Source organism: Atta colombica, unplaced genomic scaffold (assembly GCF_001594045.1).
Source record: "Atta colombica isolate Treedump-2 unplaced genomic scaffold, Acol1.0 scaffold198, whole genome shotgun sequence".
In the NCBI taxonomy this organism is placed as follows: domain Eukaryota; kingdom Metazoa; phylum Arthropoda; class Insecta; order Hymenoptera; family Formicidae; genus Atta; species Atta colombica.
The window spans coordinates 3,775,807-3,795,439 of NW_017259291.1; the positions used below are offsets into that span (position 1 = coordinate 3,775,807).

Genomic DNA, 19,633 nt, shown 5'->3' on the forward strand with positions numbered 1-19,633 from the left:
TAATAATAATAAATAAATAAGTCATTATCAGCCACAAAAACTGGAATAATAAACATCGTGGAAATATAACAATATGACTCAAAACGTCATAATAAATTAAATAAATTATACACGTTAATACGATCTAATAATGTGTGTCGAGAATTAAGAAAGCATATAGATGTCAAAGCATAAAATAAATCTATAATTGATTCATCGTTTCCTTTATAAGAATTAATTAAATCCAATACATAATTAAGAATCAGGACTGAGCTGCAATAGATTATATTCACGAGAAGTGTTTTAACTCTACAATGTCTGATGACCTATATGTTTGATTAATTTTCTTTAGGATTGTCATAAATTCCTCATCTTAAAATTTCATAACTTTTCTCTAATTTTCAGACAAAATTTCATGAGTCCTGACTTTCAATAATATTTTGAAATTTTTTGTATCTTCTTGATTTGGAAGCCATTAAATATTTTGTTGAGAGAGCAATTTAACACAATAAATTACTATTAATGTTGCTGACATAGTTTGCATTTCTAATTGTTAAGTTAGTAGTATTCTAAAACTGCGTAGATGTGATGTACATATATTAAACTTCTTTAAAGCCGAAAATTTTCATTTTCCAGAAAACTTTACAAAATTCTATGATTTTTCTCTGATTTCTAATTTTGTAGCCACTTCTACTTAATCGGTAATGTTTTAAATTATGTTGTTAAAATTTTTTTTTAATTTTAAGATCTTTAATAAGATAAGAAAAGATAAGAATGTAATGGAAAATATAAAATTATATTATTATTGTGTTCTTTAATAAACTTTAGTATAAAATACATTAAGCCATATCTCTCTCTCTCTCTCTCTCTCTCTCTCTCTCTCTCTCTCTCTCTCTCTCTCTCTATTTATCTATCTATATACTTTCTGAGCAGTCTTTAACTATTTAAAAAAAAATAAGATTGGTGTCCATCGTTATTCAAGCAAAGCTTAAGTTAACGCGAAATGTTGTGAGCGAAAGCGGCTTACGCTCAGCTGGATCACTGGACCGAATCGCGGTGATGGATTCAAAGGAGAGTGGCGTTACTCTTGGATACTTCGCTGGTAATCCTTCCGAAGAGCAGGATACCGTGTGATGCAGGAAGGCGCGAAGATTCCGAGTTACGTCGTTCGTTAACGGATCGGTAGGCAAATTCTATAGATTTTGCCGTATTATCCCGCCCCAGGTTGGCGTGTCTGCGGCGTTCAAAGTCTATTAATTTCTCCGTCGATGCTTTAACGGCATGTGGTGGCATTTATATGTACATATATAAATGAGCATGTACACGGGGCGTATACAAGTACGAACGCGCCTGGCAGCGTGGAGCGAGTATAAAGAGAGAGAAAGGGTAATTCAGTGAGAGGATAGAAGCGGAGAGAGAGAGAGAGAGAGAGAGAGAGAGAGAGAGAGAGAGAGAGAGCCCAAGGCTGGCGGGACCAGTAATGGAAACAGAATGGGATAATTCCGCGAGCCGCGGACGGACGCGGTAATTGCGAATAATTGCATTGTCTTCGAGTCGTTCGTCCGAGTCCATCTCTCTCGTTGTGTGCTCGTTCTCATGCTCTTCTCTTTCATCCAGGGATCCTCCCTTTCTTTTCACCCTGAAGCGCCTCGTCTCGTGCGCGCATTCGCTTTCCGAGCTCAGTGAATTGCTTCGGTACGAATTGAGAGTCGCCTGGTGGAAACTCTCTCATACCGATTAGGAAATCTCGTTCCGTCGTCTTTCTGTCCACCAACGCGCGACGAGTCCGGTTTCCACCGCAGTTTAATGCCACGTGGAAATTACGCTCCGATTGAAGAAACCATCCGAGTCTCTACGCTAAGGGGTTGCCTCGTAATTGATTTCTTCGAATCGATATTATCGGAATGTATAATATTTTCTCTCCCTCCCCCCTCTCTTCCTCTTTTTGTCCTATAATTATAATATTATATCGAATAATGACGACAAGGCTATATTTGTACCTACAGCTATATTAAAATCGATACACGTATACACATAGATTATATATAAAAGTTTCAAAGCAAAAAATTAATAAAAGAAACATTATATGGGAAAATTTAAACTTATCTTTTCTTCTTAACCAAAAATTGGTCTATTTATTTGAGAACTGTACATATTCTTCTTGGTTATACCACCTGTTTCTCCTCCCTATGCGTTAAATTTGCAACGAATGTTCTCTCAGGGACAAGGCCCGAAGAAAGATGGTGCCCCAACGACAGATTTTGCATTCCTACGTAAAGTGGAGGCACGTGCAAGGCGACACGCCGGGATTTTGGATAATTCCGCGCACGCCTCCGGCGAGAAATAAATTTCCGACCGCGCGATCGAGACTGTCGAGTAAAAAGAAAGGGGAAGTTCCGAGAATATAGCGTTTTCGAGCGGAGGAAACTTGGTAAAGTACCTCTGATATGTTCGAAGTACGGCGGAGTCTCGGCATAGGATATCCTGAAAAGATTCTAGCACTCGTACATATTTTACATAGAACACCGCCACATCCCAAGGATTCAAGCAGAGCAATCTGTTGAACAAACCGTTAAAATTCCTTCCATCTATTTATACGCTTTTAGTTAACGTTGCAATGCAATGCGTTGAACACGTTATATCCATGTTTATAAATATTCCGCTCACAATTTACATAATTCTATTCGGAAGATCAAAATATGCAGATATATTTTAGATGCGCAGATATTCTTTATTTCTGCAACATAATTCGATAGCTGTTTTCCTTTTACAAAATATTTTACAGTGAAATGTAAAATGTCATTTCCGAATCTCAATATCGAGGGCAAATTAATGCGAGTGTGAAAATTCGACAAAGTCGTTAATGCGTTAAGTCGTAGTTAAACGCGAATTGTATGATGTCCTCGTGCAATTTTCAATTCTCGTTCGAGCGAATCGTCATTATTGTGCTATGAATTCTATTGCACGGATATCATAAATAACCTCGATGTAAACTATCGCGCAAAACGAATACAATAATTCATTATGTAAATACATATTCATTAATTCAAACGCGTATCCAATAACTCGTTATCGTATGCATTATACATCTGTAACATTTTCGCGACTTCCGATTTACCTTACGAATTCATTCAAAACTCACTTTACGAACGGTTTATATTTTTCATCACGGATATGTAAGTACGACGAACAAAGCATGTCCTGCCTCAAACCGGTTACACCAGTCGCCGCCCGTTAATTCGCATCGTTATGTTGCTGCCGTTGCCGTCATTGTGTCCGACGAAAATTTTGCCTGGCTACGACCCGGCAGGTACATTTTGCATGCACTCCGCATGGCAATTATATGACGTGAATGCACCGCGACGCTTTAGTATCCCCAGGCAGCGTCCAGCGGAAAAGGATCGTTCAATTTAGCCCCGGACCTTCATTCCCGCGAATGGACGAGATCCAGAGAGCGCATATTCCTGCCGGCTAGAAGAGGGTGAAAGGACCTTTCTATCTCGACCATCTCCAGTTCGAGAGTTTAACATCCGCCCGTAAAACTGGACGACGTGTCTAATTACCCGATGCAAAAGCCACCCTTTCCAGAGGAATACGACATACGCCGTTCTGATACCTGCCTGCTGAGCGCTCATAAGAGCTTTTTGAATGCGTACCTGCGAATAGAAATTTTATATCGTACACCGTGACACGTAATCGTGCTCGTAAGGGATAAAATTCTTTCCCGTTGTAAAAGAACCAAACTAAATCAAGCCAAGTCCAAATAAAGCGCAAAAATTATTCTGAAATTTCGAACTGTATAAAGTCTACAAAATTAAATATATTACTATTGCAACCTCGGGATATTATAAACTAGAATTTCAACACAACATGTTGTTACCGTTCAATGTCAAATAATGGAACAATAGTATCATGATATCAGTAAACTATAATTACATAAAAATAAGATACAATATCTGGTATGGGAGAGCTATTGTATCTATTGTGTAATTTGAGATCGATGTTTTTCGCATAATCAAGCAAGGTACGAGATGAAGAGAGACGTTTCAATACAATTTAAATTGTAAGCGGTTATTATGAGAATGCTTTTAGAAAATAACAAATACTAATGGAGGGATTGTTTGCTTCGTCAGCCAATACGTGGATAGGCGGTACAAGCTACGGGGGAACAACAACAACAACACGAGCAACAGCACTATAGACGAATGAGCGTGGGCTTGATTGGTGTTCGATACAGGTTGGCAAGGAATACTGGCAGGAACCGGAATGGCAACTTGCTAATGAGGGATATGTATCACTTTTCCGATAGGCGGGGTGGACGCAGATCGTCGCTACTGAATGGTTCGAACTGCAATCTGGAAATGCTGAATCGCCCCCGCGATCCAATGTACCGTGAATCGGGGGGGCGGTAAATCACAATACAGCCATGACACAGAGGAGACACTTGTCAGGACAACCGATCCGCAACGAAGATGGATCTCTAATCGAGAAGCGGCTTCCGAACGTATTGCCGTTCTTTTTTTTTTTTAAGCGTGTATTTTTAAACTCGTGAATCATGTCGTTAGAGGAAACATGTCTATCGATAAACGATAAACAATAGTAATGAGAAAGTTATGAAAGAAGATTGACAACTTCGGATTGGATGTATTATCAAAGAATGATGGCACTGTTTGCCTTAAATGTCATTGTCCATCGTGTTGCACACATCTTCGTATGTTAACGCAGTAATGGGTGTGCTTCTCGCTAATTATATGATCGACTTTGTAATTACCATAACAATTATCATAATTAGCGAAGCGAACGGACAGAGCACGGTTATCTAGGGCTCTCGCGATTATCCCGCTGGAATTCGGGCTTAGACTCGACGCTTAAGCTTCCGCCATTAGTTTAATGGCCATTTAAATACCGGGCTTTAAATAATAGCACCTAGTAAGCGCAATAGGAGAAATGTAAACAATGGTTTGGTACGCTTTTGCAAAGTAACTGTAAATGCACTACGCTTCCACAAGATTAAGTGCAATAAATTCTGTCATAAAAGACAAGGCTGCGTTGTTCGTCTCATGATAATTCGTGAATAATAATTCTTGATGGTTATATAGAAATATATCTGTATTTTTCGCCACGTTGATTTACAGATATAGTAAAGTGAAAATATTGTACGTAATGTAAAACTGCATGTGATGTAATAATAACAATTAAAGATAAACCAATAATACGATAATAATACATTTTATCACAGATTTATTCTTTTCATTTATTATTACAATTTTGTAATCATTATGAAGCGCGCTCATGGATGCACATTTTTCATTATCATCATTTTTAATTTAATAGATTCTTTGCCCTGTTTCATATATAGTCTTTTTAGCGCAACTATCTAGTGTCAATCTTTTTCCTCGGTCGGTGGAAACATTCATCTATTTCGACTTTCGATCGTACGAGATATACACCACGAGAAGTGTTGACCAGTGTCACCTTTTCTCGCTCGCGCACGAGAACGCTTCCACCCTGAAATTACCCGCACACAAAACCACGCACACGCGCTTCTCCATCGCGTAATAGAATTTACGATGCCGGCACGTATACGTCGCATCGTACACTCGCGATGCATCAAAAACACCGACGAAGATGTAGTACGCGATAACACGAAGCGGCAATTACTCTTCACTTTCCGCGCGGCTTTCCCCCGCGCGCTTGACGCGCGTCGCCAATCCCCTTTCCTTCATCGCGCCCTCTCTTTCGGCATTGTGCGTACGTATAGGTGCGTACGTATGCGTACGTGGCTGCGTGCGTGCTCGACAGTCGATCGATCTAAACGGGCCGGGCGTAACAGACGGAAAATCCGGTGAAAAGCGCGCGGGCTTTCACAATAAGCGGCACACGCAAACGCGCGCACACGGACGCGGTGCAGACGTCATTGTTCCAGCAGAGCCTTTTGTCAGTGAACGAATTACTGTTGCTGTTTAGAGCCCCTCTCTCATTTGTCCCGTTTTCACCCCCGGGCCAGTCAGTCATCTCCGACGCGCTTTCTCCCTCACTGTGCATCACTCGCAACTCTTGATTCTCTCCCTTTCGATCCTGAGCTATGTGCCTCGTTGGCACTTTGCTATTTTCATGTTGGCAATCGCGGCGAATCTTTTTAGGATAGTCTATTTCGATGTTAATAATAATATGAATCTGTATTTGTGTGGCCTAATTAATGATTCCGCGTATCAGATTATTTCCGAAGATCTTAAACTGACTATGTCTTCGCCAAAATGATCGTTTTTATCCTGATACATATGAGATTTCTGTTTTATTGATTTTTTTTTTCCTCAGGAAGGTATCTTTATCTATTCACTTAATTCTCAAAACCTGACATAAAACTTATAATGATTACTGGCATTGTGTCTGTGAGACTCATTATATTGACTAAAAGATATTAATTAATTTCAAGAAATTTAAATGACGTAATTTCTATAAAGACAAATAAAATTGAAGTAAGCTTAATATTTTATTTTAATAAGAGTAATTCAAATTTACTGATGTAAAATATATAATTAAATAGATCCAATAAATTAGACTCATACTGTAAATCCAAGTATAAAAAGTGATTTCAATATATGTATGTGTTATTCAGTTTTCCATGTAAAAATGACCATACGTTTAAATGTGTAAATCCATATTTGCAGTACAGTGTGCTATATTTACACAGAAAACTAATCACACACATATATTGAAGTCACTTTTTACACACTTGGATTTGGAGTGCAATGTCAGCTTCGAAAGGTTAAATGTCGATAAACTGGCGTGTTTGCAACGCGTACGTATGAATGAGTGCAATCTTATCGGGTTACGAGTTCTCCAGATATTTTCACAGAGCAGGGAAATTCGATGGCCGCTCATTCGTACGCGCGTAGAATCGTAAATTCGCATAATAACGACGGGCTTGTTCGATGCGAGAAACATTATATATATAAGGAAGTATAATTCCGCGCGTATCTATATAGTGACAGTGACAGGGACATGTCTCTCCCACGCCCTTTATTAGAAATCCTACACGCGCGAGCTTTTATACGTCCCAAAATCCTTTCATTCCCGTACCGCGTGTTTTTCGTGGCGATTATGTCACGGCGATAATTTCCGCAGGCGGAGATAAGTTTTACGCTTCACACTTCCGTGCTCGCAAACGTGACAGTACGTCCCTTTTAGCTGCACTTTTTTATACTCTCTGCATTTTAAATACGTATTAACGATGTAGAGAGGAAGTGGAAAGAATGTAATCATAGAAATTCGCCACTTTCTCGAATTTTCTCTCTCACTCTTTCTTTCTTATATTCATTTATAACTTAATTATAATCCAATGAATTCAATTTAATATTTTTTTTTTCGATCTTATTTCAAATTATAATTATTCTCTAAGAAGACCAACATTTTAAATTTTTTGCAGTGAAATCTTATTAAATATTTCACTTTCTTTCAAGGGTGATTGTATTTTCACTCTCTTGAAGCGAGATTTCACTGCAAGAAATTCAGAGTGAACACTCTTAGGAAAGGAATCTCGGACAATAGCTCGATTTCTAATAAATGTCGGACAACATTTAAAGATTAACATTCTACTACGCAGATCGTAACCTCGTGTACACGCTCTCGCGAGAGATGGAAGCCGAAAGGGCGGGAAGATAATTGGCGTAGGTAGGTAACACATAACTCTGGCTGGTATCTACCTGTCAGATAAGGCACGCCTCGTCGTATTCGGGTCGACGGTGGACGCAAAATTCGCTCGGTTCGTGGAGATGGGATTCTGTATCTGCCCCTCTATCGTCATCTTCGTTTCTGTGTTCTCGTTTCTCTTCTCTGCTCTGTTGTCTGTCTCAGCTCACAACCCCTACACGCTCATCGATATGCTGTTCATGTCGCTGGCAAAACGACCCCCGTGTTATAAAATCATATATGCATCGAATTGGCGCGCGTTAGATTAATTCGCGCATGGAATTAACTCTTATCAGCATATGATAAGCATCGGAATTGAACCTGGACTCATAATTGCCTCGCCTGCCCGTTATGAAAAAATTGACGTTATAAGCGAAAGAGTTTCCTTTTTGTCGGAAATGGCATTTTCCTCCATCTTCCCAATACGTTGTGTGTGTGTGTGCGACACAAGTTTTGTGCGTGTATCAGGGAAACGCTGCTGCCATCGCTCTTTTTACCATCCCCGATATATCACGTAATATTTTACAAACGTCGTTGAACGCACATGCGACCGGTTCGCGTCCGAGCGCAGATCATAAAAATCGCAGATTGCGTCTGCATCGTTGTCTTTTTTTTTTTTTATCTCTGTAGTCGATGTTATTCTTTCCAATTCTCTGTTCCAATTGCTCGTGCGGAGAAAATTCTACGCGTGTAAATTTCTTGGAGAGACTCGAGGGGGATGTTGGGACGCGCTCTTTTTTTATTCCGCAATAAATTTTATTCCAGGCGCAAACGTCACGCGATATCGAGGTTTCTGCAAATATTATCGCGCGCGCTCGTTGTAAGCGAGAAAATATTGATTGCAACGTGATGTGGACGTGAGTAAGCGAAAGGGTTGATTTCCGGTGAAAAATTACCGGCCTCATATGACTACCGCCGCGTATTTCTCGCGTTGTAAAAAGCAGAGCAGAGCGGAGATATACGCGCGAAAATGTTACACGGTAAAATCGTTATTGTCGGAGGTATAATATATATTCCATGCATTCGTGTTGTTCATAATAACTGTGTGCGCATGTATGCCCTATATCGATATCGGAATTGATTACTGACTGATAAATATGCAGAGCGTCGTTTCTTGGATTAATGTAATCTTCGTATGTGCGAACGGAAAAGTATTAAATCCTCATTCGATATTGTCAAACGCGAGATTTCGCGAGGTGGAAAACAATATTATGCGTTTGTTCAACGATATAGTACGGCATCATAACGTACAGCGGTGTTGCGATCCGCTTCGCTTAATAAGAATTGCATCGCGAATTTCACACGAGACATTATCAAAATAATGGTAATTTATAATGGGATTTTGAAACCTCGTTCATAAGTATTACTGCAAAATAATTAAATTACAATTAGCGCGTTCATTTGACGATAAATATAATGGTTTTCATGTGGGCAGCGAGCGAGCGAGAGAGAGAGAGAGAGAGAGAGAGAGAGAGAGAGAGAGAGAGAAACGTGAAGCTCCCCTTTAATTCCTCTCCTCCTCTTTCGCGTCTGTCATTTTCTCTATATTAGCTATCGATGTTATCAACGCGTCGAGCGAGCCACGTGCAAAATTGCATTCGCGTGCCTAATCAAGGAATAACTAGATAGAATTAATTTCAGCTCGTGGAGTTAATTCTTTTTAATTTTTATATAGCATGAAACAGTTAAAAATATACCGCACGTGTCACCAAAAGTAGCCATTAAATTGTTGTAATAGCCTATAATTAAAAATGTTTCATCGCTTTTAATACCTACAGTTTTGTTATTATTTCTTTTTTAGTATGATATTATTGTTGCAATATATTTTTCCACTAATTTCAAATACTTATATTCAAATATAATTTCAAATAATTCTATAAAAAGATATCGGTATATTTTATTAGTAATAAAAAGTAATATTATAAAGTGTCGATTTTTTATCGATACAATAATATGACATTAATTTATTAACTGTACGTTCTCTCTGGATGTTATTTAAATCTATGGTTCTATGATAAACGTTACAGTATTGTTCAGATCACCAGTCTTCTCGAACAATTTGTAATGAAAATCAGAATATAATACTGCTTTTGATTTTTACCATGCCCACGGAATATTTCATTTATTCGTAAAGACAAAACAAGCTGTTTTGTTCGATGATACCGCGGATTACCTGAAGGGAAAATCGATAGAGATAATTCGGTGAATATTGCTGCGAGTACTGATGATGTTGGCTTTGGTATTGATGGTGATGTCCGTAGTACGGTTGTTGTTGCTGTTGGTATGGATGTTGCTGGTGTTGCTGTTGCTGTTGCTGTTGCTGCTGTTGGTGTTGATGATGATCATGATGATGTTGATGATGATGGTACCAGCCATTATTGTATCCATCCATGTCATGTACCGGAGTCACGCTTTACCGGCTCGAATGCGTTCGCGATTCGACGCAAAAAAAGGAACGGCACACAGATGGCAAACATATCAATCATCTATTGGTAGGGCGACCGTTCGTGCCTGGGGAACGTTATCGGACGGCATTCGCGGCATTTCTGCGCGGAATCCGCGGGATCTTTCGGTATTATAGCAATAAAGCACGCGAGTGACTCTAATGGCGATCGGGTGGGCGTAGATTCGCGAAATAGATCGGATCTTTCGACTATTGGACGTTGTTCCGGAAAATATTAGGTGTCATTAATCATCCCGGTGTCTTAGACAGCGAATCGAGACGGTCAATTCGTTCGAACTTTAACAGAAGTGAAATCTCATTAACGATTATCGAATCTTGAAATTTTACTTCGATTAGCGGCGCGTATAAAATTAAGATCCCGGAATCGGATCGTAGAATCGAATGGTAATGATACTTTGCACTTCCGGCGCAACTAGATTCGCAATTGCACTCTAGCTGATGACGACAGACCAACTAACTCGCGATGAGAATTCACGAAATCACGATGAGCTGCTGGTGGTCTTCCTCCCCACTCCTTCATCTTCAACGTGGCATTTTATTATTCCTTCTTTACGTACCCTCGTGTCCAGTCCTCGTTACTTCTCACTCGCGCCGAACCGGTCGGTTCCGCGAGTTTTTGTTCTCGCAGGGGGTCGTTGGGAAAAGCCAGGGCGCATCAGGAAGAAAAGGGGTTACCGACACGCTCTCGAGATCGGGGAATTCCTTTCGCGCTCGAAAACCTGCTAGTACTTCCTTTTCCTGATGTATATATGGCGCGGCTTATCCTCCCCGCTCGCGGAATTATGCATGCCGAATTGAATCCTTGAGGAATGGGAGACGTAGCCTCGGGGATGAATTGGGTTGACAGTAACTTTTAAATCGCCAGGGCGACGATCAGCCGCGGCTCCCAAGAATTTTATAAGACTATATGAATATATGCGGAAACAGAATCAAGTGTTCCTAAATGAGATTTCGAAGTTACCAAATAACTTTCATAATGTTAATTTTAAAAGGAACGAAACATATTGATCTAAATATAATATAACTTTGAATAGTTTTAACTTGAAAATACTCTGTTATTGAAAAAAATATATATATATTAGAAAATTGATCGAGTTTTCTGTGACGTCAGATAAAAATATTTTCAATAGAAATCATGAATAGGACAATTTTCGAAATGTTAAGTTTCTAGAAGATGGAAGTACATCACGCGTAAAAGAAAAGGAAACGTAGAGTTCTATAACCAGAACCGGAACACAATAAGAAAGAAAAATCGACATTATTATTTGTTTTTCTAGATGACATCTACCGAACGTTACGCATGCAACAATGTCTCCTGCTATTGACGTTTTTAGTTTCTTTCCGTCCTACCCTACGTTCTCTCTGGTTCATGGTAAACAGGTTATTCGAGGATAATAATCGGGGGTCTGATGTCTCATGGGAGTCGCTATTGGAAAGAGTTGAAAGGAGGGTAGTACAGGGGCGTATTCCGGACTAGTAGATCTCTTAGTCAAGCTCAAAGAGATAAATCCAATAACACCTAAAAATATTTGCAATCAAGAAAACAACCAGACTATCGAATTCTAAAAAAAAAAGGTGCAACATTAGAAAAAAGTGTAATCGATCGCTGATTTAGTTATTATTCTCGAAAAGAAAAGTTTATTACATAATGTTAATGTATTAAATATCTGCGTGTATAATCAATAATTATTTAAAGCAAAACAGATAACAGGTAATCACATTATTGATTATATTAAAATGTCCATATTAAATGTCCATATTAAAAGATACTATGATATAAAATATATACATATAACAAATATGATTCATGAAGAAATTACATCAGTACAAATAATCCAACATAAGAAACGTTAATTGATCATCGCAAATAGTTGCGAACTTTTTAGATAATGTTACTAATTAGTTAAAAACTGGCTAAAACTTTGAACAGCATTTTGGACCTTGTATTAATTACCATGCAATGACCACCATTGGAGATTTACTCGCGAACGAATAGCTCTACCAAAAAAAAACATGCCTACGCGTGCATAAAAATATCCACACGCTATGAACTAATAAAAAACATCCCCATCGAAAAATGTGGTAATCGGACGATATTCAAGAAGCTGACGTCAGCGTTCTCGACCTAGTTTCTTTCGATCGGCTGATTTCCGTGGCAGCGCGGAAGACGTGAGAGACGTATCGGGAAAACGCGATTGCGAGTAACAGGGGTAGCAGTTGTATGGGCCTCGCTGCTCGAGGGGATGGAAGCCACGTATGTGCGAGCGCTCAAGATGGAACGAAAAATTCAAAGCTCTCTCGCTAGAGGAAAATCGCGAACGAACGAGGGAACGGCCGAGTGAATGAACGTACGAGCGTCAGACTCAGAGAAATTGAAAATCGTCAAGTATGACACGCTCTCACGCCTCCCCATCGCCGCTTATCCTGAAGAGTATTCGTCGAGGCAAAAAACAGCTAAAATGAACGAAGCGCAATGGAACGAACTGCACGATTATCATTGCGTGCGCGCGTGTGTTTTACGTGTGAAACTGTCACAACAAAATTCGTGATCGAAATATATTGCACGAAAAGAACGATTTTTGTTAGTATTTAAAAATTTAGATCTAAAAAGAATTTTTTGTTGGACTATCAAAATAATTATGTAAGGCGTTTGAATTAGTTGCTAAAATGTCGACATTTTTTGCAGCACTGCTCTTTGCATCATGCCTGAGATTTCTTTTTTTCGAATGTCTGTAATGTCACAATAAAGGTAACAATAGGCTTAAAATATTATTTAAACTATTTACATGTACATGATATAGATTTATCCATAAAAAGTAACTTGTTTTCTTCTGACTGCATAATTAAGTTATATACAAATTGCAACAGTTTAGATTTTTTAATTTTTATAGTCATTCTTGATTGCCTAGAATTTGAGAAAGCAAAAAATATAATCATAAAGATGTAAAAGAGTTAATGGAAGATATAATTATAAGTCAGGGCAACATAATATAATTATTCTCAAATAATATCCTTTAACTTCTACACCCAGAGAAAAGGTTGCTTCGATTTAAAGAAATTTCAGTTAAAGAAAAAAATTTCTTTGATTTAAACATTATCTTTTTAAATCAAATAAAATTTATTTGATTTAAAAAAATTATTAACTTTAACCGAAATTTCTTTAACAACTTTTTCTCTAGGTATACGATTTATTTTCTTTTTTTGAAATATAGATACGTTGTAATCGATGGAGAGCTGCAATCGTGAATGAAATTGCTGTTATATCTATTTTTATCTGACGCCATAGGCCAATTAACGTTCCGCACGCTCGCCGAATAATGTCATTCGCTGTCACGTAAACGGAGAAATGCCCCGGCCATCTGCAATCGTAATTTCTCGGCGCTCTTTGTGCGACGTGACGTCATTAGCCGTCGCGGGTCATTGCGGCCTTTCCTTCTTTCTCCCTTTCGTCCTCTCGCACACGTTCACTTTTTTTCCTTATAAACGCCACCACCATTAGGCTGGCGCACAATTTTCCTCACTTTTCCGTCAGCTAATTAAGGCCGCGTAGACGCCTCCTGTTTATTGCGGTTTCGATCTCGCGTGGACTTTCATCACGAACACCACAAGTCAATTTCTCTCCGCTACCGAGACTCTTCGTTCAATCGCGGACGCTGAGACGGAAGTTAACTATCGATACGCAAACTATCAGGACAGCTCTCGATCGAGGAGTGACTGTTATTGGCAACCTACTAGAAGAAATCGTAAATATCAGATCAGACTGAATATTGACATATCTCATTTAGATCAAAGACAAAATAAAATCTTGTATTAATATCAAGATATATCGAAATTACAAATTTATTTTTGATACAATCATTTAATATGAAATCACCTGCCTTTAAATATATATCTACGAATTTCTAATTCTCTTCTATACGCTCCATAAATGTTCTTGAATTCCATTCTGAGAATATATTATGTCATTTTGCAAGACATATTAGAATTTTTTATATTACAATATGAGTACTTATTTCATTTGTTTCATTAAATGTCTTTTTCATCTGCGATTTCACTTTGAATGTCTAACGTTGAGTAATTGTACAATCGTGGCTGCTATTAACGTTTTCAATGCTCGTTGCAGCTGCGATTGACATTAAATCAACGCCTTTCAGAGAGCAAATTCATATCGTTGTTACGACATCAAACACGATAGACCATGCATTTCTCTGTTCTTGCTGGCGATCTTAATAAAATTTTCATCGCGAATTAACGAGACTTGCCAAGCGGTCGATCGCGACGTCGAAAAGGGATTTTTTTTTAAAAAGGGTGAATAATTGTATTTAACGTGTAACGAAGGCAACGGTTTGTGGTGATTTGAACGAAATTGAAAAATCGCTCGGGCGTTTGGTGAGGAAATGAGCCCGCCTTTGTCACGCCAAACATGACGTGTTAAAAACTACCAAAATTAAATCGACCAAAACGCGAATTCGCAACGCGACCTTAATACGCGTGTAATCCAAGGGCGTTGTTCCGCTTCGCGACACGCGCCGATAACGTGTAGGAAGTGGCCGTGTAGATTAAAAGGACTTTTATGCGCGGCATGTTGTTACGTACACGTATAACGCGTGTATGTGTGCGTGCGCGTCTATATGAATTTGGAATGGAGATAATTACGTGCGTGAGTTTGTAACGAGTCTATAAAGCGTCGAGCCGTAGAATTGGTCGAACTTATTGATCGCGAATGCGCGCGCTCGCTTTTTATCCCTCTCTCCCCTCAGCTTTCTCGTCCGACTCGTTCGTCGTTAATTCCACTTTGAATAAATATGAATTCGCGCGCGCTAACCCCGGTATTCCCCTTTTTTATTTCCGCGCCGTCTCCTCGCACGCGCAAGAGAACGCAATTAACCACTGACAATTCCGCGAGATCGCTCCCGTTATGTAATATAAAGAGCGCGAACTCGTCTCGCGGATGCAATCCGCATAATCGGGATATCGAATAGCTTCGAGAAGATGACAGGTGACACTGGTTTTGTATTGCTAATTTATCTTCACGCTTGCGTGATTTTTTTAATTCAATTTTTTATCCCCGTACAATTTTTATGAAAATTACTTAGAGAGAGAGAGAGAGAGAGAGGGGGGGGAGAGGGAGAGAGAGAGAGAGAGAGAGATGTGCAAATGCACATCGTTTGCGCGTTTCGGTAAATCGAATGTCACAGAATTGTTTGCGTAAATAATTATGTCTACTTGTTAATGTAAATATTGAAGTAACCGATTAATATGAACGGACATCCCTTTATTTTCAACGCATTTCTATCTTCGTCATTTCAGTGCATTGTTTTAATAAACAGCGGATCGCATGAGTTCCAAATAAAATGCAATTGTGCCGGCATTTTCGCATGTTGATCTGTTTACTGAAAAAATTAAGAGAGTAAATTTGGTTGAAGTTACAAAGCATATTGTATTGAGTAGTTGTTTTAGACAGTATACATGAAAGGTTCGTACTTCCTGACGTATACTTCCTGATTCGGAAAACGGAAACGTTTAAGAAAAAAGAATCATTTTCATGTTTCATACAAATTGCAAGTTATTATTACTAATGAATAATAAAAGAAAAGGAGAGAGAGAGAGAGAGAGAGAGAGAGAGAGACCTTAGACCTTGCCAAAAATTTATGGAGATAGTATATTCTGGCGAGGTACTTTGAAAGTCTTTGAAAGCGCACCTGAAAGCTTTCCCTCGCTTGCTGTAAATGTCTTCTCTAGTCTAACCCACTAATTAGCATCTCAACACGCTACTACTCTTCTGTCATGGGCAATGGTAGCTTTGGCGCTACTTTGCAATTATAATGATTGTCGGAGCGTATTATATCTTAAGGCATCGTCATGAAAGAGGGTATTAGAATTGTGTATTTCATAGTGTAACGCGCTTTTATGTCAGACTTCTCGATAAGCTTCGAATGAATCGTTCAAGTTAATTTCCATGACTTATGTCTATGCTATTAGTGACGTAAAGCACTCTGTAACAGAAAATAGTAGACATCGCAAAATACTTATTGCGACCCGTTACTAAAGTTATGATCTTTTTTATGTATGTTTTATGTATGTTTTTATAAACGAATTTTTTAATACATTAATACTCTAACAAATAAACCCATATTTTGTTCTTTTTAAAATTTAACTTACTGTTAATTGTATGGAAAATTTGATTAGCTCAAATCTTCTAAGCTTGAAGCATTCGTGCAATTGATTCTACAATAAATTGAAAAGCAACTAGGAAAAAAATGATATAAGTTCATGTCTCTAAATTTTAATATCTGGACTACAATCTCAATTTCCAATATTTGTTCGCAAACCGATTATTTCTTCTATATATAACTGTTACAACAAATTATTTTTTTTTTAAATTTGTATTTAAATTTGCGAGACATATCATACTCCATCGAGGAACAATCGAGGCATGCTCTATGTTTTTCATTTCTTCAAAGACCCTTTTCATCACCTCCCGACTTCCCTCATCGCGCGCTCGCGTCACTGAAAGCAACCTGCCAATTAATTCCTACCTTTCCCGCCCGTTATACGCACTTTGAACAACTGGAGACACGGTAGGTAACTGCAATTGGATACTAGTATTCACTTTCAAGAGTATTCTCGCCGAGCTTTGTAGCCACCCTCACATTCCACTCTCCGTTTATGCATCAAGTCCTATCCTCTCGGCTCCCCTTATCTGTCCCAGACCTTTCTCCTTCTCGTTCTCTCTCTGTCTCAGTATAATGTAACAACATCAGGAAATGGATACGTTGTTTCGATTCGCGACGAATGACGATAACTCAAGACCTCCAAACGATTCAATTCCTGCTAAAGTTTGTTCAGATGCCTAATTGTGAAAACCAATAAGCCGCTTATATCGTGAGGGGGGGGGGGGGAAATACGTGCATAAAGTATGCCGTATCGTGGAAAATGGTTGTGATAATATCTAATGCGCCTGTGCAATGAACCAAATGGGTGCGAACCAAATTATTGACGTGTGCAAGTCTGATGAATTATTATCGTTGCATGACTGTACATCCTGGGCGACAGAAAATTTTCTTTGGTAGTTACATCACTTTGAAAGCGATAGAACGACAAAAAATCGTAGATATTAAATATTCAGAGGCAGCTCTTGCTTTTTCATAATTTAATTATAATTGAAAAGTACAACACAATAGAAGAATTTTTTAAAATTTAGTATAAAATTTAACAAAAAATTTAATAGAAAATTGAATAGAAATTTAGTTCAAATATTAATTCTTTAAATTAAACAATAGATTAAATCATTGTTGTATGGAACCTTTCAGGTGAACGCCAGAAAATCAAAATTTTATTAAAACGCTTTTTATTATTACTTAAAACTTAAAGCTAATTAATATTCTTTCACCATAATTTTATATGTGATATTGTTTTCATTCTATGCAAATTACCTTGATATTCTGATTACAGACTATTGTATTTTTCTCTTAGGAGGAGGTATATACATTTTCTATTGTATGCTTCCTTCGCGTTCGTGATAAGCGACGATGAAATTTCACAAAGATCCGGACATCGATCCTCTCTCGAGTGCCGACGTAAAAGCGCGTAGCAACATCGTCAGAGCGGACTGGCGGAATAAAGTTTATATACCGTGCCGCGGGATTATAGCGCCGATAGAAGCAGGATTCTTGCGATAACTCGGTTCGTCGCGTATCGCGAGCAAACACGGCGGTGAATTGAACGGAGGCGCGCCAAGTATTTTCCAATTACATCTTCCATTAACGATCCTGCCGCGCGTACGCGGCGTCCGCTGGGGGAGGGTCGATCGAAGAATTCTGCACACCGTGGAAAATTCACCCGGCACCGTATATACATTATTAATTAATTTAGATAGGAATGTCTCGTGCGCGCCGTTGTAATATCGCCACTTCGAACTCGGAAGCAATATTGTATGGTGCAGGAGACTTAAAAAGAAAATATCGTAGGAACGACGACAACGGTGCATCCTGATGGGAAAACTAATTTAACGAAAATGTGAAGATCGGCTATCTTGAATTATGATGTCGGCAGAAGTTCAGGATAAACAAAAAAATTTATCGTGTCGTAAAAAACAGATGTTAACTAATGAAGCTACCGTATAATAAATTAAATCAAATTGTGGATATAAATCATTAAAAAAGATATAAAGATATGATGCGTAAATTTTGATGCGGTTCATCCGAATCTGTTAGAGAAATAATTATTCCTGTCTGACAAGATGCGCGTGTGTCATCTAAAGCCAAGATGAACAGCAACGGTTTTTCTTGACCCGGAGACAGGAAAAGAAACGAGGTCGCCGCCGTGTTGGACGCATTAGCATTTTCGGTATGGTTTAAAATTTAAATCCCCGTGTCGATGAATCGCGGAAGGAACAACGGAAGGACGCGAGTCAGGAAGCGTCGCCCGTGTCCCTTTAAAAAGTCCTTACGCAATGTTTCACGACCCTGTATCGTGGCTATAGCTACACGCGTGTATGACCAAACAGACAAGACGTACGTCGTGCGAGGAAGCCATGAGGAAGAGGCGAGTGCGGCAAGGAAAGAAAACTGAAAGAATAAAAAGAAAGAAAAGAGGCGACGCGCGAAAAAGGCGCGAAACATGGCCAACAGGCAGCTGTTCGTCCCGATTGACCGGGTTTGCACACATAAAACCCAACAATAAAATTTGGAACACGGGAAGGAGGCCACACGTGCCTTTGATTTTTCAAGGCCGTTTTTCAAGAAGATGTTTCAACGTACGAAAAGACACAAGGAAGATCGCGACGCGATGGCGATTGGTCCGAAAAGAGAAAATTTTCGAATCGCTCGATCCCCATTGGTGAACGTGACAGTCATGGGGGGTCAAGAGATGCGCCAGAATACACGTTGGGGGTCCCCTTCGTAGATTCACTGGGGGTCTCTTTAGAGGCGGAAGGGTCGCTGAAAATTCTTTCGTGTAACGGGGTGGACGTGACACCGGTCGAGCGAGTTCAACGGTGGGAAGATACGTTGTGGAAAGCGCGTCTAGCCCGTCCATGATTGCACCCCTAAGGATTTTCGGGACCTGCTTCTCTCGTTTTCCCGCTTCGTCTTTACGAAAGGGGATGAAGGAAAAGAGGAGAGAATATATATACCGACCCCTGCGAAGCGACCGGACGGAAGACGCCGTTGATGATGGGTTATTTAAACGGGGCATTGAATTTTTACTTCCGCCGTGAACGTCACTTTCCCTCCCTCTCTTATCCTTTCTCCCAAGAAAGAACGAAGCAGCGCACCTTGTCTCGGACCTTGTCTTGGGCCCCCGTTGCAACATCGCGCGGGATTTATTAAAGCAGTCATATTTTATGAAAAGCACCCGATAGCGTTCTCTCTCTCTCTCTCTCTCTCTCTCTCTCTCGCTTTCTGTATTGTGGCAGCAAAGACTATGCGGCTCGGTTTTGTGTTACGCCGCGCTAAAATTTATCTCCGCGACTCTCTTGCGTTTATTAATGGAAAC

At 39.3% G+C, this 19,633-nt stretch overlaps 1 protein-coding gene across 1 annotated transcript in view; it reads right to left on the reverse strand.

Moving 5' to 3' along the window:
* Positions 1–19,633, reverse strand: part of LOC108686868 — a 292,272-nt gene that overhangs the window by 26,928 nt on the left and 245,711 nt on the right. Inside the window, exon 10 of the mRNA XM_018192364.1 lies at positions 9,845–10,028. Within this exon, the coding sequence (XP_018047853.1) occupies positions 9,845–10,028 (184 nt within the window). The remainder of the gene's footprint in view (positions 1–9,844; positions 10,029–19,633) is intronic.